Genomic DNA, 23,523 nt, shown 5'->3' on the forward strand with positions numbered 1-23,523 from the left:
ATAACCTTTGTTACAACAGAGGAAATGATATACTTTAATTTTTCTGTGACAAATAATTAATGTTTAATTTTTACTTCCTCTTAGTGGTCTATTAAAATTCACAATGGCAGCAACGAAGCACTTTCCCAATATAAAATGAACATTACCTCCATAGCACCACTTTTAGAAAAATTGGCAAAGACTAGTGATGTGTATTGGGTCTTACAAGGTAAGGGATAAGTAATGAAAAAATGTCATTTTGTATATATTTTGAGGTATAGGTTTCTATTATCTTCTATTTCAAGAAGCAGAATTGCTACTTTATGAGAATAAATTTTGAAATAAGGTTTGAAAAATTAGAATAAATTTGAGCTATTTGCTTTCCTGTTTTGAACTTAAGGAATAGACAAATAAATATAATAAGTAAAAAAAATTAATAATAAATAGATTCTCCAAGGAACCTTAGCAGGTAGAACAGCTGCAGAGTATAACAAAGAGAATAAGTCCTAAAGGCAAATAAGATGTTTGCCTCTGATTTTTAATTTCTTACCAAGTATATTTATTGTGATTGGGAAATAGAGAAAAAATTGTCTGGTTCATAATATTAGGTTCATTGGAAGTAAATATTCTTTGGAATCGACAATATATTTAAATTCAAACCGGCTAGTTTATACTTGGTAATGAAATTCTTTAAGAGAAAGTTGACATTAGATCAAGTCATTTCAGGAGTTTATTGAATGTCCATTATTTAATGCCTAGCACAGTATGAAATGCCTTGGGTATTTTAGCAATTCAGGTTGTTTGTCAGAAACTCTTATGATTGTTTCCAAGTTTAATGTCAAGCTGAGAGAAACAACACGGTGGTGATAATCTCTTCCAAAATCCCTACTTCATTTACAGACTCATTGTTAACCTTTCTATTACTAAAGTGAGGAAAAAGTTAAATTTAAATGATTTATGGTAAGTGATAAAAGACCTCGATTCTTAATAATATTACCTCCTAATTGTGTGAACAAAGTTTGCAAAATGAATCAGCAACAGGAGGAAAAAAAGATTGGCTGCTATTCTTAATTAGGCCATCTTCCATAATCCAGTTTTAAACTCCGGTTACCTGCTATAACCCAGCATCCAAAATTTTTAAACTCTTAAGACATGCTAGAACATAAAAATGTTGCCTAAAAGCTATGTACCTAAGAGAGAAGAGGTATAAAAGTTCTTTAACTTTAAGAGGGTTATGGATTGATTCAAAAATTGAATACAAGATAGGAAATCTATTGCAAACCTTGGCAAACTTTATTTTAAAATGAATTATTAAGTGCTTGGAATTCTCTGAACTTTAACAACAAAATATGAAATGCAGTTAACTAACTTGCATGATTATAATTTCTACCAGTAGGGATTTTTAAGGGTATTTTAAAAAATATGTTTCATGTGCAGATCCTGTTTATGAAGATCTATTAAGTGAAAATAGGAAAATGATCACTAATGAGAAGATAGATGCCTACAATGAAGCTGCAATCAGTATTTTGAATAGCAGCACCAGAAATTCTAAATCGAATGTTAAGATGTTCAGTGTTTCCAAATTAATTGCTCAAGAAACCATCATGGAATCTCTGGATGGCTTACATCTTCCTGAATCAAGCAGAGAAACTGTAAGAATTCTTGTATCTGTCAGTACAGACTGTAATATCTAATTGGTTATAGCTATATGTCACTATAATGTGGTAACAAATAATTAATTTAATTGCAGTCTTAATTACTTGCAGTTATTCTATCTAAACATAGATCTAGAAATAATTTTGCTTTCCATCACCTAGCTGAACATGTAAGTGAGAGTTTTAGTATACTCTAAGGGAGAAAGTTACGGAAGGGAGGAAATGCGACTTCATTTAGTGAGTGCTAGTTACTCTTAATATCCCTTGTTTCATATGAAGCTTATAAGTTCTCAGCACACTCGTGTTTGAAAACTACTGCTTTATATTCTCTTAGCCTTGAACCTTAAATTTACAAAATTAAACTTCTGTGAAGGGCTTCCCTGGTGGCACAGTGGTTGAGAGTCCGCCTGCCGATGCAGGGGACACAGGTTCGTGCCCCATTCCGGGAAGATCCCACATGCCGCGGAGCGGCTGGGCCCGTGAGCCATGGCCGCTGAGCCTGCGCATCCGGAGCCTGTGCTCTGCAACGGGAGAGGCCACAACAGTGAGAGGCCCATGTACCGCAAAAAAAAAAAAAAAAAAAAAACTTCTGTGAAGAGCACATTTTTTTAATATGTAGAATGATTTTTATTATTTCCTTCTAGTTCTGATACCCTAAGCGTGATTCAATGTACAAAGTAGATACTGAACAAATCCAGATTGATGGGTGGAAAAGGATTTTAGGTTAAGTATAAAAAAGAGCTGCATAATTATAAATTTTCACACATAGTACAATAGATATCATTTAGAGTTATTGTTTTCTTATAAAGCAGTTGTTCTTAACCTTTTTGAGGATCACATAACCCTGTATCTGATTAAAAGTAATGGTTCTATTCCTCTCCTGAAGAAAAATGCATGTCTACATACACACACACATGGTTCTCCATATTTTTTCAGGGCTTTGTGGACTCCCTGGAACTGGTTAAGAACCTTGGGATGGAGTTTGTAGGCTATTATCTGCAAGAGTTCCAGGCTCAGAGTCTCCTGAAGTCCCAGAGCTAAGAGAATGAGAGTTTCTAAATAACTGAATACTTTGACTGTTTCAGGCTTAAATAATATAATCATCTTAAGAGTTCTAGGGGTACCTAAACTATACAGTTTTCATAAACTAGATTTGACCGAACCTTTAACTAGAAATACTTAACAGCTTGCCTAGAATATTTTTATTATAATGAAACCATATTGAAGATTCTACACCTCATTTAAAATTAGAAATCTTAAAACTGTTGAATCCTAAGTGGTCCATAAACTGTAAACCAAATGAAGGGCATATTATAAATATTTTTAGCTAAGAATTAATTATTTTTGGTGGCAGTTATTTTATATTCTTTTTTCACATCTAAAGACTGGGACTCTATCTTAAGTATCTTGGTATCTTTTGTATTGAAAATCTGTTAATTTCTTTGGTCCTTGACATCTGTCAGTATTTTTGTAACCAAAGGTCACAGCCCATTAACAGCCATGAAATCAGCATTTTTTTCTTTTTTTAAAGAGTAGAATGGAAGAAAGTCAGATGCATTCCAAGTAGTAAGGATAGGTATTGTTTCCCATATAAGTGTTCTGAGTCACATTATAAAATGAATTTTTCATTACGGTTAATAACCCAAGAAGTTGGAAAAACCCTGAACTAGTTATTTACAGATTGAAGGAATACCATTATTTACATCAATGTTTGGGAAATGGTAGCAAAAAGTACAAAAGCATTTTGGTTTCAGTGCTGAAACCGTAGTATTCACAGGAGAAAATCAAATGGGAAATACATTACTGACAAGATAATAATGAAATAACTTGATTTTTTCACAGAGTGCAATGATTCTTATGAACGTGTATTGCAATAGGATTTTGAAGCCTGTAGATGGTTCCTGTTGTCAACCTCGGCCTCCTCTTACTCTCCTACAGAAGCTAGCTGCTTGTTTTTTCACTTTATCTATTATTGGATATTTAATTTTTTATATAATTCATCATAACGCTCATCGGAAGAATAAGCCTTGTACTGATTTGGAAAGTGGAGAAGAAAAGAAAAATATTATCAATCCCCCCGTGTCTCCATTAGGAATACTTTTACAGTCTTTCTGCAAACTTGGCCTGATCATGGCTTATTTCTATATGTGTGACCGTGCAAATCTATTTATGAAGGAAAACAAATTTTATACACATTCAACTTTCTTTATTCCAATTATCTACATCTTGGTTTTGGGAGTATTTTACAATGAAAATACTAAGGAGGTAAGAGTCATTTTCTTTTTAGTTCATGTTATCCTTTTCATCTCATTACAAAGTGTAGATTAAAGAAATAATATCATTTATCATGCCATAATATACAAACATTTACATATATAGAAGAGGATGAAGGAATATTGCAGCTGTACTGCACTTAGTGGACTCTTAACTGTTGCTTTTTTGAAACAGTTTGGAGAAAGTTCATAGTTTCATAAAGACTGTTGAAAAGTTGGAAAATCATGACCTATGAAAAAGATATCATGACTTGGTGTCATTTTGCCTGCTTGAGGATGGAGAAAGTTGAGGTGCTCCCAATTTTGTAATGGTCTTCAAACATGAGATACTATTATCATTTATAAGTTAAAAATATATAATTATACTAATAAACACTTTTTATATTTATATGTTTATATAGTCAGACATGTACACACAAACTAGAACTTACATAATAATGTGGGCACTGTTCACAATATTCTGAATTCCTATTTTAGTATTGCTGTAATTGCTCATAATATTAATATAACTCCTTTATAAGTCATTTATTTGAATTAATAAATTCTATTGTAAGACATAACTTTCATATGAGGATGATTAATCAGTTCTTCATTTCCAGTGGGAATATTCTAGAGAAAATAAAGTATAATAAAGGAGCTTTTTTTCCCACAATAAAGTATAAAAGAACTATAAGATCTTTTCTAACTGAAATTCTAAGATTTTCTTAAAGAAAATTATTAAATGCCATTTTTTTAGATTTACAAACATATCTGTCATAGTTTAAAAGTAATCTTAATATAAAACCATAAGTATCAACTTAAATATTTAAAGTCTCTTTTATATTCATTTTCAAATTCATATTATACTTTAGTTTTATTATCTCTTTTATCAAGAAATAAAATGACAATCTTTAACTGATTTTCCCCCAAGGTTCTTTTGAAAGAAGCATTAACTTTATATCCTATGAGAAAAATGTTAACATATTTAATGTATACTGTCCAAATAATAGCTTCATGATGAATTTTAAAACAAAGTTTGATTCTTTTACACAGACTAAAGTGTTAAATAGAGAACAAACAGATGAATGGAAAGGCTGGATGCAACTTGTGATTTTGATTTATCATATCTCTGGAGCAAGTACAGTAAGTATTTTGAATTTAAGTTCTGAAAATATAGGAAATAATGTCACTTTAATGTTTCCTTAAGGGCACCAATTCTTTTGTGTTTTATATTCTCTACCATTTGGAGACCCTTCTTATTTCCCACCCAATTTTTCTGTCTTCCCATTTTTCTCCTACCATCTGACTCTTTGAGAATGTATAGTCTTAAAAGCAAAATAATTATTTTTTAAAAGATAAAGCAATAATTTGTATTTACCTTGCCTTAATTTTAAGGTAGTAGGAACAGCTAATAATCTAAGGGTATTGTTTCATGTCCTTCTGCTGAACAACTAAAGTTATCAAGAAACTTTCTAGATGATACTTAATTGCAAAGGATTTAGAATAGGCAAGTTACTATTAAAAGAAATCAAATTAGATGATTATATTTTATATTCTATCCTTCACTGTATGTTAGGAAGTTTGACCAACCATTTTTATATATATATATTTTTTTTCTTGCGTTATGCGGGCCTCTCACTGTTGTGGCCTCTCCCATTTGCGGAGCACAGGCTCCGGACGCACAGGCTCAGTGGCCATGGCTCACGGGCCCAGCCGCTCCGCGGCATGTGGGATCTTCCCGGAACGGGGCACAAACCCGCGTCTCCTGCATTGGCAGGCGGACTCTCAAGCACTGCGCCACCAGGGAAGCCCCATTTTTATATTTTTAAAGTTTAAAAACTTAGAACTCTCTTGCCCCAGTATTCAGAGTACTCAGATACCCATGGTCTGCTGTTGTTGACCACATATTATGTGCCATACTTCATAAGTATTACCACTTCCATGAGATGGAGGACCCTTCCTTTGCTCACCTAGTGCCCTCTGTACCTGGACAAAATCATTTTTCCCTTAGCCGTAGGTGTCTTTTTATGTCTTTTAGACTTTGGATTCTCATTATTTGGGGACATCTTGGATTTGGTAGGGGTAGAAAAAATGTGTTCAGAATTGTAACATACAGCTACATACATTTAAGACAAGCTTTTAAGAGTAAACCTAGGTATCTAATAACCACTTCCACACAAGTTTTTATAGGGAAGGTACAAACTGATTTCTATAAAATATGTTTTAAAAATTTAACAAGTTCTTTCATAATTTGGGAACTACTGAACTGGTTTTTATTGCTTTATTTGCTTATATAAAGCACACATCTGTAAACAGTAACTTAACATAGAATCAGTGATTCCATTTAACATTGAGTCAATGTTGAGATAATAGGGGAGTGTTGGCCAGAAAGGAGTATTTTGAAATTTCCATTGCAGCAGTTAAGAAGATAAATAATACTAGGGTTTTTCAGATATCTCTAACAATTAGAAAATACTAATGTTATTCTTCATTAAGCCTCTTTATTATTTTCAAAAATTATTGGTGATTTCATGGATGGCTCGTTTGAAGGGCAAAAGGCAGAGGAAGAGGTATAATTTTTACTGAAATTGTATGGCTATGATATGTATATTTGTGACAACAGTAAAACTCCTGTGACACTGCAGCTGAAGGGGACCTAGTGAATTCAGGTAACTGTGGAAGAACCAAGACAATAAAAGAGATCCAAAGCAAGGAGAGATGAAGATAGTAAGAATTAGTTCATAAGCCCAGTTCAGAATTTGTAGGATAAATTTAGCAGATTTTCTAAAAAGTAAAGATGAATATTGAATCATAGAAATATCTCTGACATATGAAGAAAGATTAGTTTAATTTGAAGGGGGGTGGGGAGAGGGTTTTGTTTTAAGAAAATGCCACTTAAGACATAATTAATTGCTGACATATAAAGGGTAATAGTACTGTGTAAAAAAAAAAAAAAAAAGAAAGAATTAATGGCAGATTCAGTTCTTCAACTCATTGATTCCAGAAAAGATTTGGATCATAAAAGGATGAAAGCAATTTGGCATTCTACTATAATTATTTGTCACGCTAGCATTCTAATACATCTTAGACTATATCCCAATACATTCTAAGTTACAATTTAAAAACATCTATATTCTGGAAGGACATACTTTTCATTAACAGATCAGTTATGATTAATTAACATATCCCTGTTCATTTATATAGAATTTTGTGGTTAAAAATTACCTGTATCTACACTGGCAAAGCATTATTAGCATGGGTTATAATGTATTTGGGGACTTGATTCTTGGATATTTGTGGGATTACCCTCATTAAAAACTTTTTAATGGTCATGATTATTTTAATTACCTAATCTTAATGCTTTTTTATTTTGAGTAAAATATGTTAGACTTTAGTTGTGCCATGTTTTTATAGTAAAATAATTACAGAGAATTATTAAAATAATCCAGATGGTCTGGCAGATTGCAATTGTTGGTGTAAACATTCTTTTAAACATAACTTATATCAGATATGGATAAAATATTGTGAATTAAATACAGAGAGTGCAGCAAGTTAGGTATATACAGTGGATGATTTTGTGTTCCATTGTGGCTTTTTCTCCTTTGAGAGTTTGTAAATAACTTCCATGAAGGGACCTGAGTAAAAGGTCTTAAGGGAAAATATGTGGGGCTAGAAAAAGAAGAGAACCAGCAGTCAGCCTATTAATTCTAATGAAATTGGATTCTCAATACACTTTTAATACTAAAATTTTGTTGTAAGTAATACTTGACTCCTGAAAGACAAAAAGGAAAACAATTCGAATTAAAGGAGACTAAAGCGGAATGAAAACTAAATGCAATGTGTGATTCTTGGTTCAAGGTTCCTAAATCAAAAAAAAATTTTTTTTAATCATAAAGGATATCACTGGGACAGTCAAGGGAATTCATATATGGATTATACAATAGATACTATTATATTTATATTTAATTTCATGGGTATTATAATGATAATATAAGAACTATACAAGAAACTATTATTACAAGAAACTATTCTTCTTAGGTGATACTTGCTAAGATATTTAGGGATGATGGTCTAAATTTGCAGACACATGGTCTGCAAATACTTTTAAATAGTTCAGCATGGTAAATAGTTGTTCGTTGCACTATTGCAACTTTTCTGTTGGTTTAAAATATCTTAAAAAGTTGGGAGAAGTATTACATGAAATTTGTAATAATCCAACATTGGTAGAAACTTCGCAAATTGTTCTGATAGTGTTTAATTCAATTTAAATGGTTGTATTTACTGTTTAAATATAACCAAGTCTCAACATTGTAGGCCCAGACCCAGTATTGACAGGGCTGGAAAGCATGTGTTATGGAGAGTGGTTCAAGTAATTGGAAATGGTTAGCCTCGGTTTGACATCTGTTTTCAACTGTTCATAGAACTATCAGATGCAAAAGTGATTAAGTGCATGCATATGCCTCTAGAGTTAGACTGTCCATTTTGGTGGCCACTAGCCACACGTGGCCATTGAGCACTTGAAATGTAGCTAGTCGGAATTGAGATGTGCTGTAAATGTGAAATATATATGAGATTAAGTATGATTAATTATGGTAAATGCATACAAAGTTCAAAAGTTTAATATGAAAAAATATGAAATGTCATGGTATATGTCAGAATGATAATATTTTGGATATATTGAATTAAATAAAATGTGTTTATTAAAATTAATTTCACTTATTTCTTGTTTTTTCATATAGTCATTTTATTTTATTTATTTTTTTAACATCTTTATTGGAGTATAATTGCTTTACAATGGTGTGTTAGTTTTTGCTTTATAACAAAATGAATCAGTTATACATATACATATGTTCCCATATCTCTTCCCTCTTGCATCTCCCTCCCTCCCACCCTCCCTATCCCACCTCTCCAGGCGGTCACAAACCACCGAGCTGAAATCCCTGTGCTATGCGGCTGCTTCCCACTACCTATCTAACTTATGTTTGGTAGTGTATATATGTCCATGCCTGTCTCTTGCTTTGTCACAGCTCACCCTTCCCCATCCCCATATCCTCAAGTCCGTTCTCCAGTAGGTCTGTGTCTTTATTCCTGTCTTACCCCTAGGTTCTTCATGACATTTTTTTTTTTCTTAAACTCCATATATATGTGTTAGCATACGGTATTTGTCTCTTTCTGACTTACTTCACTCAGTATGACAGACTCTAGGTCTATCCACCTCATTACAAATAGCTCAATTTCGTTTCTTTTTATGGCTGAGTAATATTCCATTGTATATATGTGCCACATCTTCTTTATCCATTCATCCAATGATGGGCACTTAGGTTGTTTCCATCTCCGGGCTATTGTAAATAGAGCTGCAATGAACACTTTGGTACATGACGCTTTTTGAATTACGGTTTTCTCAGGGTATGTGCCCAGTAGTGGGATTGCTGGGTCATATGGTAGTTCTATTTGTAGTTTTTTAAGGATCCTCCATAATGTTCTCCATAGTGGCTGTACCAATTCACATTCCCACCAGCAGTACAGGAGTGTTCCCTTTTCTCCACAACCTCTCCAGCATTTATTTTTTCTAGATTTTTTGATGATGGCCATTCTGACTGGTGTGAGATGATATCTCATTGTAGTTTTGATTTGCATTTCCCTAATGATTAATGATGTTGAGCATTCTTTCATGTGTTTGTTGGCAGTCTGTATATCTTCTTTGGAGAAATGTCTATTTAGGTCTTCTGCCCATTTTTGGATTGGGTTGTTTATTTTTTTGTTATTGAGCTGCATGAGCTGCCTGTAAATTTTAGAGATTAATCCTTTGTCAGTTGATTCATTTGCAAATATTTTCTCCCATTCTGAGGGCTGTCTTTTGGTCTTGTTTATGGTTTCCTTTGCTGTGCAAAAGCTTTGAAGTTTCATTAGGTCCCATTTGTTTATTTTTGTTTTTATCTCCATTACTCTAGGAGATGGGTCAAGAAGGATCTTGCTGTGATTTATGTCATAGAGTGTTCTGCCTATGTTTTCCTCTAAGAGTTTGATAGTTTCTGGCCTTACATTTAGGTCTTTAATCCATTTTGAGCTTATTTTTGTGTATGGTGTTAGGGAGTGATCTAATCTCATACTTTTACATGTACCTGTCCAGTTTTCCCAGCACCACTTATTGAAGAGGCTGTCCTTTCTCCACTGTATATTCCTGCCACCTTTATCAAAGATAAGGTGACCATATGTGCATGGGTTTATCTCTGGGCTTTCTATCCTATTCCATTGATCTATCTTTCTGTTTTTGTGCCAGTACCATACTGTCTTGATTACTGTAGCTTTGTAGTATAGTCTGAAGTCAGGCAGCCTGATTCCTCCAGCTCCATTTTTTGTTCTCAAGATTGCTTTGGCTATTCGGGGTCTTTTGTGTTTCCATACAAATTGTGAAATTTTTTGTTCTAGTTCTGTGAAAAATGCCAGTGGTAGTTTGATAGGGATTGCATTGAATCTATAGATTGCTTTGGGAAGTAGAGTCATTTTCACAATGTTGATTCTTCCAATCCAAGAACATGGTATATCTCTCCATCTGTTTGTATCATCTTTAATTTCTTTCATCAGTGTCTTATAATTTTCTGCATACAGGTCTTTTGTCTCCTTAGGTAGGTTTATTCCTAGATATTTTATTCTTTTTGTTGCAATGGTAAATGGGAGTGTTTTCTTGATTTCACTTTCAGATTTTTCATCATTAGTATATAGGAATGCCAGAGATTTCTGTGCATTAATTTTGTATCCTGCTACTTTACCAAATTCATTGATTAGCTCTAGTAGTTTTCTGGTAGCATCTTTAGGATTCTCTATGTATAGTATCATGTCATCTGCAAACAGTGACAGCTTTACTTCTTCTTTTCCGATTTGGATTCCTTTTATTTCCTTTTCTTCTCTGATTGCTGTGGCTAAAACTTCCAAAACTATGTTGAATAAGAGTGGTGAGAGTGGGCAACCTTGTCTTGTTCCTGACCTTAGTGGAAATGCTTTCAGTTTTTCGCCATTGAGGATGATGTTGGCTGTGGGCTTGTCATATACGGCCTTTATTATATTGAGGAAAGTTCCCTCTACACCTACTTTCTGCAGGGTTTTTATCATAAATGGGTGTTGAATTTTGTCAAAAGCTTTCTCTGCATCTATTGAGATGATCATATGGTTTTTCTCCTTCAATTTGTTAATATGGTTAATCACATTGATAGATTTGCGTATATTGAAGAATCCTTGCATTCCTGGAATAAACCCCACTTGATCATGGTGTATGATCCTTTTAATGTGCTGTTGGATTCTGTTTGCTAGTATTTTGTTGAGGATTTTTGCATCTATGTTCATCAGTGATATTGGCCTGTAGTTTTCTTTCTTTGTGACATCCTTGTCTGGTTTTGGTATCAAGGTGATGGTGGCCTCGTAGAATGAGTTTGGGAGTGTTCCTCCCTCTGCTATATTTTGGAAGAGTTTGAGAAGAATAGGTGTTAGCTCTTCTCTAAATGTTTGATAGAATTCGCCTGTGAAGCCATCTGGTCCTGGGCTTTTGTTTGTTGGAAGATTTTTAATCACAGTTTCAATTTCAGTGTTTGTGATTGGTCTGTTCATATTTTCTATTTCTTCCTGATTCAGTCTTGGCAGTTTGTGCATTTCTAAGAATTTGTCCATTTCTTCCAGATTGTCCATTTTATTGGCATAGAGTTGCTTGTAGTAATCCCTCATGATTTTTTGTATTTCTGCAGTGTCAGTTGTTACTTCTCCTTTTTCATTTCTGATTCTATTGATTTGAGTCTTCTCCCTTATTTTCTTGATGAGTCTGGCTAATGGTTTATCAATTTTGTTAATCTTCTCAAAGAACCAGCTTTTAGTTTTATTGATCTTTGCTCATTGTTTCCTTCATTTCTTTTTCATTTATTTCTGACCTGATTTTTATGATTTCTTTCTTTCTGCTAACTCTGGGGGTTTTTTTTTCTTCTTTCTCTAATTGCTTTAGGTGCAAGGTTAGGTTGTTTATTTGAGATGTTTCCTGTTTCTTAAGGTGGGCTTTATTGCTATGAACTTCCCTCTTAGAACTGCTTTGGCTGCATTCCATAGGTTTTGGGTTGTTGTGTCTCCATTGTCTTTTGTTTCTAGGTATTTTTTTATTTCCTCTTTGATTTCTTCAGTGATCACTTCGTTAGTAAATAGTGTATTGTTTAGCCTCCATGTGTTTGTATTTTTTACAGATGTTTTCCTGTAATTGATATCTAGTCTTATGGCATTGTGGTCAGAAAAGATACTTGATACAATTTCAATTTTCTTAAATTTAGCAAGGCTTGATTTGTGACCTAAGATATGATCTATCCTGGAGAATGTTCCATGAGCACTTGAGAAAAATGTGTATTCTGTTGTTTTTGGATGGAGTGTCCTATAAATATCAATTAAGTCCATCTTGTTTAATGTATCATTTAAAGCTCGTGTTTCCTTATTTATTTTCATTTTGGATGATCTGTCCATTGGTGAAAGTGGGGTGTTAAAAGTCCCGTACTATGAATGTGTTACTGTCGATTTCCCCTTTTATGGCTGTTAGTATTTGCCTTATGTATTGAGGTGCTTCTATGTTGGGTGCATAAATATTTACAATTGTTATATCTTCTTCTTGGATTGATCCCTTGATCATTATGTAGTGTCCTTCTTTGCCTCTTCTAATAGTCTTTATTTTAAAGTCTATTTTGTCTGATATGAGAATTGCTACTCCAGCTTTCTTTTGGTTTCCATTTGCATGGAATATCTTTTTCCATCCCCTTACTTTCAGTCTGTATGTGTCTCTAGGTCTGAAGTGGGTCTCTTGTAGACAGCATATATATGGGTCTTGTTTTTGTATCCATTCAGCCAATCTGTGTCTTTTGGTGGGAGCATTTAGTCCATTTACATTTAAGGTAATTATCGATATGTATGTTCCTATTCCCATTTTCTAAATTGTTTTGGGTTCGTTATTATAGGACTTTTCCTTCTCTTGTGTTTTTGTCTAGAGAAGTTCCTTTAGCATTTGTTGTAAAGCTGGTTTGGTGGTGCTGAACTCTCTCAGCTTTTGCTTGTCTGTAAAGGTTTTAATTTCTCCATCAAATCTGAATGAGATCCTTGCTGGGTAGAGTAATCTTGGTTGCAGGTTTTTCTCCTTCATCACTTTCAGTATGTCCTGCCACTCCCTTCTGGCTTGTAGAGTTTCTGCTGAGAGATCAGCTGTTAACCTTATGGGGATTCCCTTGTGTGTTATTTGTTGTTTTTCCCTTGCTGCTTTTAATATGCTTTCTTTGTATTTAGTTTTTGACAGTTTGATTAATATGTGTCTTGGCGTATTTCTCCTTGAATTTATCCTGTATGGGACTCTCTGTGCTTCCTGGACTTGATTAACTATTTCCTTTCCCATATTAGGGAAGTTTTCAACTATAATCTCTTCAAATATTTTCTCAGTCCCTTTCTTTTTCTCTTCTTCTTCTGGAACCCCTATAATTCGAATGTTGGTGCGTTTAATGTTGTCCCAGAGGTCTCTGAGACTGTCCTCAGTTCTTTTCATTCTTTTTTCTTTATTCTGCTCTGCAGTAGTTATTTCCACTATTTTATCTTCCAGGTCACTTATCCGTTCTTCTGCCTCAGTTATTCTGCTATTGATCCCATCTAGAGTATTTTTCATTTCATTTATTGTGTTGTTCATCATTGTTTGTTTCATCTTTAGTTCTTCTAGGTCCTTGTTAAATGTTTCTTGCATTTTGTCTATTCTATTTCCAGGATTTTGAATCATCTTTAGCATCATTATTCTGAATTCTTTTTCAGGTAGACTGCCTATTTCCTCTTCATTTGTTAGGTCTGGTGCGTTTTTATCTTGCTCCTTCATCTGCTGTGAGTTTTTCTGTCTTCTCATTTTGCTTATCTTACTGTGTTTGGCGTCTCCTTTTTGCAGGCTGCAGATTCGTAGTTTCCGTTGTTTTTGATGTCTGTCCCCAGTGGCTAAGGTTGTTTCAGTGGGTTGTGTAGGCTTCCTGGTGGAGGGGACTAGTGCCTGTGTTCTGGTGGATGAGGCTGGATCTTGTCTCTCTGGTGGGCAGGTCCACGTCTGGTGGTGTGTTTTGGGGTGTCTGTGGACTTCTTATGATTTTGGGCAGCCTCTCTGCTAATGGGTGGGGTTGTGTTCCTGTTTTGCTAGTTGTTTGGCATAGGGTGTCCAGCACCGTAGCTTGCTGGTCGTTAAGTGAAGCTGGGTGCTGGTGTTGAGATGGAGCTCTCTGGGAGATTTTTGACGTTTGATATTATGTGGAGCTGGGAGGTCTCTTGTGGACCAGTGTCCTGAAGTTGGCTCTCCCACCTCAGAGGCGCAGCACTGACTCCTGGCTGCAGCACCAAGAGCCTTTCATCCACACGGCTCAGAATAAAAGGGGAAAAAAAGTAGAGAGAAAGAATTAGTAGAAGTAGGAAGGAAGGAAGGAAGAAAAAAAAGGAAAGAAAGAAAGGAGGGAGGGAGGGAGGGACGGGAGGAAGGAAGGAAGGAAGGAGGGAAGGAAGGAAAAAAGAAAGAAAGAAGATAAAGTAAGATAAAGTAAAATATAATAAAATCATTAAATTAAAATATAATTATTAAGAAAAAACATTAAAAAAAAAGGGACGGATAGAACCTTAGGACAAATGGTGGAAGCAAAGCTATACAGACAAAATCTCACACAGAAGCATACACATAAACACAAGAAAGGAAAAGGGGAAAAAAATCATAAATCTTGCTCTCAAAGTCCATCTCCTCAATTTGGGATGATTTGTTGTCTAAAGGAGGGAGGGAAGGAAGGAAGGAGCGAAGGAAGGAAGGAAGGAAAGAAGATAAAGTAAAATAAAATAAAGTTATTAAAGTTAATTGTTAAGAAAAAAAATTTTTTTAAAGAAACGGATGGATAGAACCCTAGGACAAATGGTAGAAGCAGAGCTATACAGACAAAATCTCACACAGAAGCATACACATACACACTCACAAAAAGAGAAAAAGGGAAAAAAATCATAAATCTTGCTCTCAAAGTCCATCTCCTCAATTTGGGATGATTCGCTGTCTATTCATGTATTCCACAGATGCAGGGTACATCAAGTTGATTGTGGAGCTTTAATCCGCTGCTTCTGAGGCTACTGGGAGAGATTTCCCTTTCTCTTCTTTGTTCTCACAGCTCCCAGGGGCTCAGCTTTGGGTTTGGCCCCGCCTCTGCGTGTAGGTCGCAGGAGGGCGGCTGTTCTTTGCTCAGACAGGACGGGGTTAAAGGAGCTGCTGATTCGGGGGCTCTGGCTCACTCAGGCTGGGGGCAGGGAGGGTCACGGAGTGCGGGTTGAGCCTGCGGCGGCAGAGGCCAACATGACGTTGCACCAGCCTGAGGCCCGCCGTGTGTTCTCCCGGGGAAGTTGCCCCTGGATCCCGGGAACCTGGCAGTCACTTATTTCTTTTAACTCTTTAAATGTCTGGCAGCCACATTAAAAATTTACTATGTGGCTCACATTTTATTTTCATCACACAGCACTGCCGTAGACAGCTTAATTTGGTAGCTTTTACATAGAGTTTGATTTCAACTTTTCATGAAAAAGAACTTTATAGCAATTAATGACCATCTGAAAATGGAATGGATTGCCTTGGGAATTTGTGTGTTTTCTGCTATTAAAAAGTGCTCAAATACTTGAAGGGAATTTTTTTTTTTTTTTTTACGATACGCGGGCCTCTCACTGTTGTGGCCTCTCCCGTTGCTCCCGTTGTGGGGGCACAGGCTCCGGGCGTGCAGGCCCAGCGGCCATGGCTCACGGGCCCAGCCACTCCGCGGCATGTGGGATCTTCCTGGACTGGGGCAGGAACCCGTGTCCCCTGCATTGGCAGGCAGACTCTCAACCGCTGCGCCACCAGGGAAGCCCTTGAAGGGAATATTTTAGAGTGTGTTCAAGAATGAGGTAAAGATACAAGTTTAGGTTAGATAAGTTTTGAGGCTATTTCAGTACTGTATTCCCACTTTCATCCCAGTGATTCTAATATGTTACACCTTCATTGAAAATTTCTGATCTAAAGATGAGATAAGACATTTAAAAAGAACTAATGATGAAAAGCAATAAATATAAACTCTAATATATAGATTGTTGGTGCTTAAAGGAATTCAAAAAGAGAAATGACTTTCATCTGAGAGTAAAAGATTGGAAAATTTGACCAGGGCTCTAAAGAAGGATAGGATTTGTATAAACAAAATGTGGTTAGGAGAACATTCCAGGGTAGAAAGAACAGATAAACAAAGGAGAGGTGACAGGAAAGTACAAGAAAGACCAGTTTAGGAGACAGAGAATCTAACAGTTTTGCTAGAGTGGAGACTATGTTGAAGAATTTATGACATTATAATTCAGGGGGTTTTCCTTCCAGAAAACAATGTTATCCCTCAGAAAAGAAAAAGATGTGTTCAAGAATGCATTCGAGGATATATACAAAAGATGCATATGTTCGAGGCCTTATAAAATCAGTTTAAGGCATCTGCTCAATTATTTTATCCTACAAAGTATCACTTAGGGAAGACATTGTTAAACTAAAATGGCCATAACCAGTGTTAATGCTGGATAATTATAGAGGTGATCAGATGAGTCTATAAAATAGAAGCCAAAAAAATGTTTACATAGATTTAGTAATTATTCCTAAAAGAATGGCCTTATAATTACAAAGGTTGGATGTCACTAAACAAGCCTGTTAAAGATCTTTTTAAAAAGCAGTACACTACCTGTGTTGTAGAGATCGTGACTATACACCTAAAGGACTAATAGGTGGTGGGAAGAACACATGACAGTGTTCTAAGTTTAAGAGAGTTAAGACTTGTAAATAATATTTCCAGTGACTCCCATAAAATATAGATTAGAAATATGTTATATTTCAGCTTAGACAAAAGTGAAGATGTGATGCTCTGAAAACTCATGGTAAAGATGAAACACATGCAGGAGTGTAAAATAAAATTGTTTTATAAAATAAGATTAGAAGGGAAATAATATTTCTGAATTAAGTTTGCATATGTTTTTTAAATGTAATTTTTGCTAAATAATCAAATATTTTAAGTAGTCATGTGACGATTTTATTTACAAGTCTAAATTCTGTATATTTAGGGGGGCCAAAAATGTAGGATTTTTGGGGGGGGGGTTTAATTCTTTAGGATTTTTTTTAAATTTATTTTTGGCTGCACTGGGTCTTTGTTGCTGCACGTGGGCTTTCTCTAGTTGTGGCGAGCGGGGGCTACTCTTCGTTGTAGTGTGTGGGCTTTTCATTGCGGTGGCTTCTCTTGTTGCAGAGCATGGGCTCTAGGCATGCAGACTTTAGTAGTTGTGGCTCACGGGCCCAGTAGTTATGGCTTGTGGGCTCTAGAGTGTAGGCTCAGTAGTTGTGGTGCACAGGCTTAGTTGCTCTGAGGCATGTGGGATCTTCCCAGACCAGGGCTTGAACCCACGTCCCCTGCATTGGCAGGCGGATTCTTAACCACTGTGCCACCAGGGAAGCCCTTTGTTTTGTTTTTTATCTTCTTGAGAAAATGTGAACTCCAGAATGACCTTGTATTCAGCATATATATAGTGATTAATAATTATGGATATAATATATTTAATTCAAATTGGATGAAATGTACAAAGCGCCTCACATTTATTAATTCATTCATTCCTCACAAGACCCTTTGAGGAAGGAGAAGATAGTCTCATTTTTCAGTTTAGAAACTCAAATTTAAGTTTAAAGTCACATAGCTAATGAGTGGCAGAACCAGAATTTGAATCTATGTCTCTAATTCCAAAGTCTACTTTTTTTAACCCCTGCTACAAGGCTTAATTTTTGAGAATAAATCTTTTCATTGCGCCAATGCTGAGTAATAATGATGCTGCATTATCTTGGTTAAATGTACTGGTTATGATAATTTAGGTATAGTTAGTGTCAGCATGTATTTCACCTGTTTATTTTTGTCAACAGTTTTTGCCTGTGTACATGCACATTCGGGTTCTGGTTGCTGCATATCTATTTCAGACAGGGTATGGGCATTTCTCATACTTTTGGATCAAAGGAGACTTTGGAATTCATAGAGTATGTCAGGTAGGAATGCACGGTTATTTGTTTTCTTTCATTTCAACATGCTTTTGTGCCTAACTGGAGAAACTATAAATATGTCCATTTTAAGGCCATGGATAATTTGAATTTATGAAATAGCACTTTAAAGTTTTGTTATTTCCATTACTGAGGGATGAAAAAATAGAATTTAGATGAATGTATAATAAAAGCAAAAGGAGAACATTGCTGATTCACTTTAGTTTTGTAGAAATGTACAGTTACATGGGATTGTTAAAACATGCTATGTTTTCTCTCTCCAAGAAGAGGATTAATATTTTTTGTTTCTACCTTGTGCTAGGAAGTTTGTAAACATTATTTTATTTACCCTTCATTACAACCCTGAGTTGTGATCTTTATGTTTACAGACAAAGACACTGAGGCTCAGAGAGGTTAAATAATTTGCCTAAGGTCACACTGTAAGTGATAAAGCTCTAATATTAATCTGCTCAAATTCTGTGTTCTTTGACATCACACTGTGTGAAATGACTGTTACAAAAGTCCCAAAGATACTTTTGTTTTTCAAAGACAATTTTTAATTTGAGTAATATTATTTTGTACCTATTAAAATGTTCAATTTAATAGCAAATGAGGTAAATCAACATCAAACAGAGATGAAATGGACACCCTTTTGTTGAGGTAATCTAATCTCTGTTTATGAACTGTAGCTCTAGGAAGGAGGTTTATAATTCTTTTGCTGCATTTAACAAGATGGCAGTTGTAGCCAGAGGACAGCTCAGGTTGGTGCTTTGCTGGGATTCAGTTAATATAATGATGCATAAATATTTTATATTCAACTCTTTACAATGATTTTAAAACAAATGTGATTTTAGGGATTAGTAAAACATACTTGTACAGTTATTATTTTAGTCTTAAATAAACATTTATACTCTGTCAGAATCTGTCTGCTTTTCATGCATACCTGGAATGAAAAACATTTTCTTCTCCTTTTTAATAGGTCTTATTTCGTCTCAATTTCCTGGTAGTGGTGTTATGTATAGTAATGGATCGGCCTTATCAATTCTATTACTTTGTCCCCTTGGTCACTGTATGGTTCATGGTCATATATGTTACTTTAGCACTATGGCCACAGATAATCCAAAAAAAAGCAAACGGTAAATATACTCTCTTACTAATGTTAATAAATATATTCTTTCAATGTAAGTTCCTTTTCAGTTGCTAAAGGCTATTATTTTTATTGAGACATGTTGACAGGTTAAATTTATGTGTAGCTTTGACATTCTGAAATTTTGTTCTTAAATTATGTTTTTAAAATTTTACAGTTAAGTAGTTCAAGTAGTATAACAGTGCAGAACAATAGTTTGCATTTATATTGTATGTGTTTTCTCTTTTTTAAAGTTAAATTTTCAAAGCCATTTTACATATCTACTAGTGCAGCCGTTTTCAAACTATCTTGTATGGAATCAGAATGGAGAGAGCCAGAAGAGAGGAAAGCCAAACAGGGCTCCAGGGCCATACATCCTGCTTCAATCTTGGCAGTTCTGCTTTGTTTGATTTCTTATATATATTGAGATTTTGAGTAAACATTATGTCAAACAAGCTTAAAAATCACTAATATAGTTTATATTCTAGACGACCCTTTAAGCAGTTATTATAAACCTGTTTTTTGTTTAAGGAAACCTAAGTGCCCAGGTGTCATCTTCAAATTTCACATAGCCAGGTCTGATAATGTTCAAAGTGAGGTCACAGTCGTTTATCTTAATGCTTTTTCCCCTCAAGATCATGTCATTAAAATAAAAGCCTCCCTTTTTTGGAAAAAGAAAAATTTTTATCTTTAATAATGTATTTAACTTAACTCTTTCAATCAAATATTGTATATCAAAAAACATTTTCTGTTGACTTCTATTATAATATCAAATAATTCTTGAGGAAAGGGTTCAGTAAAGTCCATTTGTGTCTTTGGACAGGCTCTGTAGTTTCATTCCTCAACACAAACCCAGCATATTAATAAAATGATAATCAGTATATATAAACTGTGAACACATAATTTAAAATATGCATATGTTAAAATACATCTTATGGTTAAATTAGTCCACTAGGGAGTTCTTAAGCTCTCTCCTTAGAACTGTAATGTTTAAGCAGTATTATCTAAGTTATATTAAACATGAGTGTTCGTTAGAGTTACATTGAACCTATTGTTCCAAATTTTGTTGTAACTTTCAATAATGAATAGTATAATTGAATCTAGGAGGTATTTTCAAATATATTTATAGTGGATAAATAGCAGGTATATGGGGTATCAGATTAATGTTGTAGCCTCATTCCTAGTAAGGACCCTCCACCTTTTCTTCGTGTCCTACTTGTAATTTATACTACTTAGATATATTTTTTGTATCCTGTAGGCAGCCTTAAATTATTTTTAAGAGCTATGCAGGGTATTAATATGTTAAATAGAGATACTTAATGTGTTTTCTAATGTAAGTTTACATTTCTTAGTAAATTAAACATTTTCTCTCTTAGGAAATTGTTTCTGGCACTTTGGCTTACTGTTGAAACTAGCCTTCTTGCTGTTATGTATATGTTTTTTGGCATATTCTCAGGTTTGTATAGTCTTTTTGGTTTATATTTTGTTCTATTTTATTGTAAAGTTCAAATCTATTAAAGTATGAGAGACGAGTCAGAGCTTTTTTTAAGCCTCATTTTTTAATGACTGCAATAAAAGTGTCACTCTGTAGCTGACTACTCAATGTGGTTCTTTTGAGACCTATCTACTTTTGTTACCACTGTTTCTGTTGTAAGAGCAATTTAAAGCTCTTCCTCTGGCAATTGTTCAAAATCCATTTTAGTTGACTTTGATCAATCAAACTTTTATTGAATGCCTCTTATAAGACACTAAGTGAAGATCAAAATTCTCTTGAGAGAATTTGCAACTTGGTTTGTGCATTATTCATGGCACCAAAATTTAACTTGATTTTTCAATAACTGCATAGAGTAAAATTTTGGCTGTTAATAAAACCAGCTTCAGAGTGAAGGGTTTGTATATATGTAGTACGTTTAACTTAATAAAACTTTTGGTCATTTTCTTATCAACTTTTGTCCCCCTATTATGATGGTTGAGGTTTTTCTCAGCTATTTTAGCAGGATGGCAAATTGCTACCTGCTGGTCAGTCCATCAGACAGACATATTATTTGGTCAGCATGATATTTATAACAAAATATTGTAATTTGAATGCCTATAGTTGTGACATACTCTGTAGTTTACTCCCATCTCCAACACTCTCTGTCTTGTATCTGGCTGTGCCAGGTAAAAATGCCATATAAGCATTGTGTGTGTGTGTGTGTGTGTGTGTGTGTGTGTGTGTAGTCCTATAAAGCTGTTTTCTTTGTTTTATAGGCTTTCCTACTTATTTTTATACTTAGAAATAAAGCATATTTATTTCTGCTTGACTTCCAAGGTTTTTTGCAGGAAATATATAAAATAATAAGCAATAGGTAAATGTATAAAGAAATAGCCAGGTAACTGCCACATTACTTGATGATTATTCATTAAAATTCCTAACACTCCCTGGTTCATCTGAGGGAGAGAAAGGAACGCGGACCAGCAGTTCAATAGAAAGAATTAAGAAGATTTCCCCAGCTTAGGATCAGTATTGACCACTGGACAAGAAAAAAAAGTACATAGCCCAGTGTCTTTCACAAAATGGGTGCTCATTAAATACTTGATTATTAATCATAAAAAATAATTTTTAATGAGAAATATTTAAATTATAAATACATCATATATGTGATATATGATCTACAGGGCCATGTATCTAATATATATAGGTAAAATATAGAAATATGATATAATAGGTATATACCTTACATTGCAAGTCTTGGTAATAATCATCTTTAATTTTCTGAGGCAAAGGCTTTAATAGAACCTATTTTTATAAGCTATTAGCATTTTAAACTCTGTGGTTAAATGGAGAATATTGCATTTTGTTAATGAAGTTCTTCTGACCTAAAGATTTGGTATTACCTAAAATATACTATTTTCATATTTTGCTTTGATTTTTATTAGCCTTGTAAAAAATTGTGATGTTACACATTTTTTTATGCTGTGGCATTATGTCTGATAATGGAGTTTCCTTAATAGAGTTTGTCTTCATTCTTTAGTCTGGAAATTGAGGTTTTTGTTCTCTTTTTTGAAAGACTTCATTAATGTGCAGGAATGTACCCAAGACTTCTGCCCCTTCATTCCCAGATTTTCCAGGCTGTCAGATTAATAAGGGGGTACACTCACTAACTCGACCAGAGTAAAATTGTAAACTTTGTTTCAAAGGCTAGTAATGGAATTTGGGTATGGTTGATTGAGTAAGGTGACTAATTCAGAGGATTCTTTTAACTCAAATGGTTAATTATAGATTATTAAGGACATTTATTTTAGATAAAGAAAAACTATAACCATCATCCTTTAGGTTATTGATACTGTGTTGGCTGAAGTATTTTGTATTTCTGTGTTTTGATCAGTAAATATTAACTCTTTTGTATACTAGATTAAAAACCTTAAATGGAATAATTACCAGCTTGGTTTTTTTTCGTTTGTTTTATTTTTTAGTCTCAGTAGCCTTTCATATGCAGTGAAAGTAAGTTAACAAAAATGTTTTAAATCATCTTTATTAGCCTTTAGTAGAATATATTTATTTTCAAATGAAACATTTTCAAATGAAATATTTAAGTAAAATTTTTAAATTGTGAATGACCCTTATATAATTTTAACTTTAGAAAATGACAGTTTATAATAGAATTGCAAGGCAAGTATTCACTTGTACCATCTTAATTTATTTTCTGGATTCCTCAGGGTGCATTTGAGAAGATCTTTTCTCTTTGGCCATTGTCCAAGTGTTTCGAACTGAAAGGCAATGTATATGAATGGTGGTTCAGATGGAGGTTAGATCGTTACGTATGTATTTACCTTGTGATCTTTTGCTATTTCAAATTATACTTTTAAAAATTATTTGGAAAATTTTAATCTGTTTAGTTTAGGAATAAGGAACCATGTTGATTTGGTAAATCAAAGCAGTCCAGCCCTCCCCTGTGTTTATAGTGGAGAAAGGGTATATATACATGTGTACATATATCAGTAGGAAAATACTATAAAAATGTTATCTATAAAGTGACCTTTATTTGAGTCATAATTTTGACTTAGAGATGATCTCATATATATGCTTCAGCCATTCAACACAGTACTTATTAAGCTTCAATATATGCTCTAGATGTTGGTGTTATGAGGGATATATTTTAGAGAAAGAAGACATACCACCAGGCTTCTAAACCTTATAATCTAGTTTAAAACTCTGCATTACTAAAAAAACCCAAAAACGCTGGTTTACTGCTTATAATTAGTGGTAAACTCTGCAGTATGGATTTTGTAATAGAAGTGTTAAAAGAAAAGAGAGCAATGTCATGGATTATTCCATGAATTTTATCTTGAAGGCTGGTTAGGATTTAATTGGCCAGGAAAATATGAAACATCTAGCACAGCATTTGGAAAATAATAGACACTGAATAAATATTAATTACCCCTTTTCACTCTTTC

The 23,523-nt window shown here is 34.2% G+C and overlaps 1 protein-coding gene across 2 annotated transcripts in view; it reads left to right on the top strand.

Annotated features, from left to right (window-relative positions):
• The window catches only part of CASD1 (CAS1 domain sialic acid O acetyltransferase 1), a 76,698-nt gene that overhangs the window by 30,772 nt on the left and 22,403 nt on the right, over positions 1-23,523 (top strand). Inside the window, exons 7-14 of one of the 2 annotated variants that reach the window (XM_007450645.1) lie at positions 85-208; positions 1,417-1,631; positions 3,477-3,899; positions 4,940-5,029; positions 17,850-17,969; positions 18,940-19,096; positions 20,463-20,542; positions 22,786-22,887. In XM_007450645.1, the coding sequence (XP_007450707.1) occupies positions 85-208; positions 1,417-1,631; positions 3,477-3,899; positions 4,940-5,029; positions 17,850-17,969; positions 18,940-19,096; positions 20,463-20,542; positions 22,786-22,887 (1,311 nt within the window). Of the gene's footprint in view, positions 1-84; positions 209-1,416; positions 1,632-3,476; positions 3,900-4,939; positions 5,030-17,849; positions 17,970-18,939; positions 19,097-20,462; positions 20,543-22,785; positions 22,892-23,523 lie in introns of both variants that reach the window. The other variant, XM_007450646.1, reaches the window with a different exon arrangement.

The sequence above is a fragment of the Lipotes vexillifer genome, unplaced genomic scaffold, assembly GCF_000442215.2.
Source record: "Lipotes vexillifer unplaced genomic scaffold, Lipotes_vexillifer_v1.1 scaffold172, whole genome shotgun sequence".
NCBI lineage: Eukaryota > Metazoa > Chordata > Mammalia > Artiodactyla > Lipotidae > Lipotes > Lipotes vexillifer.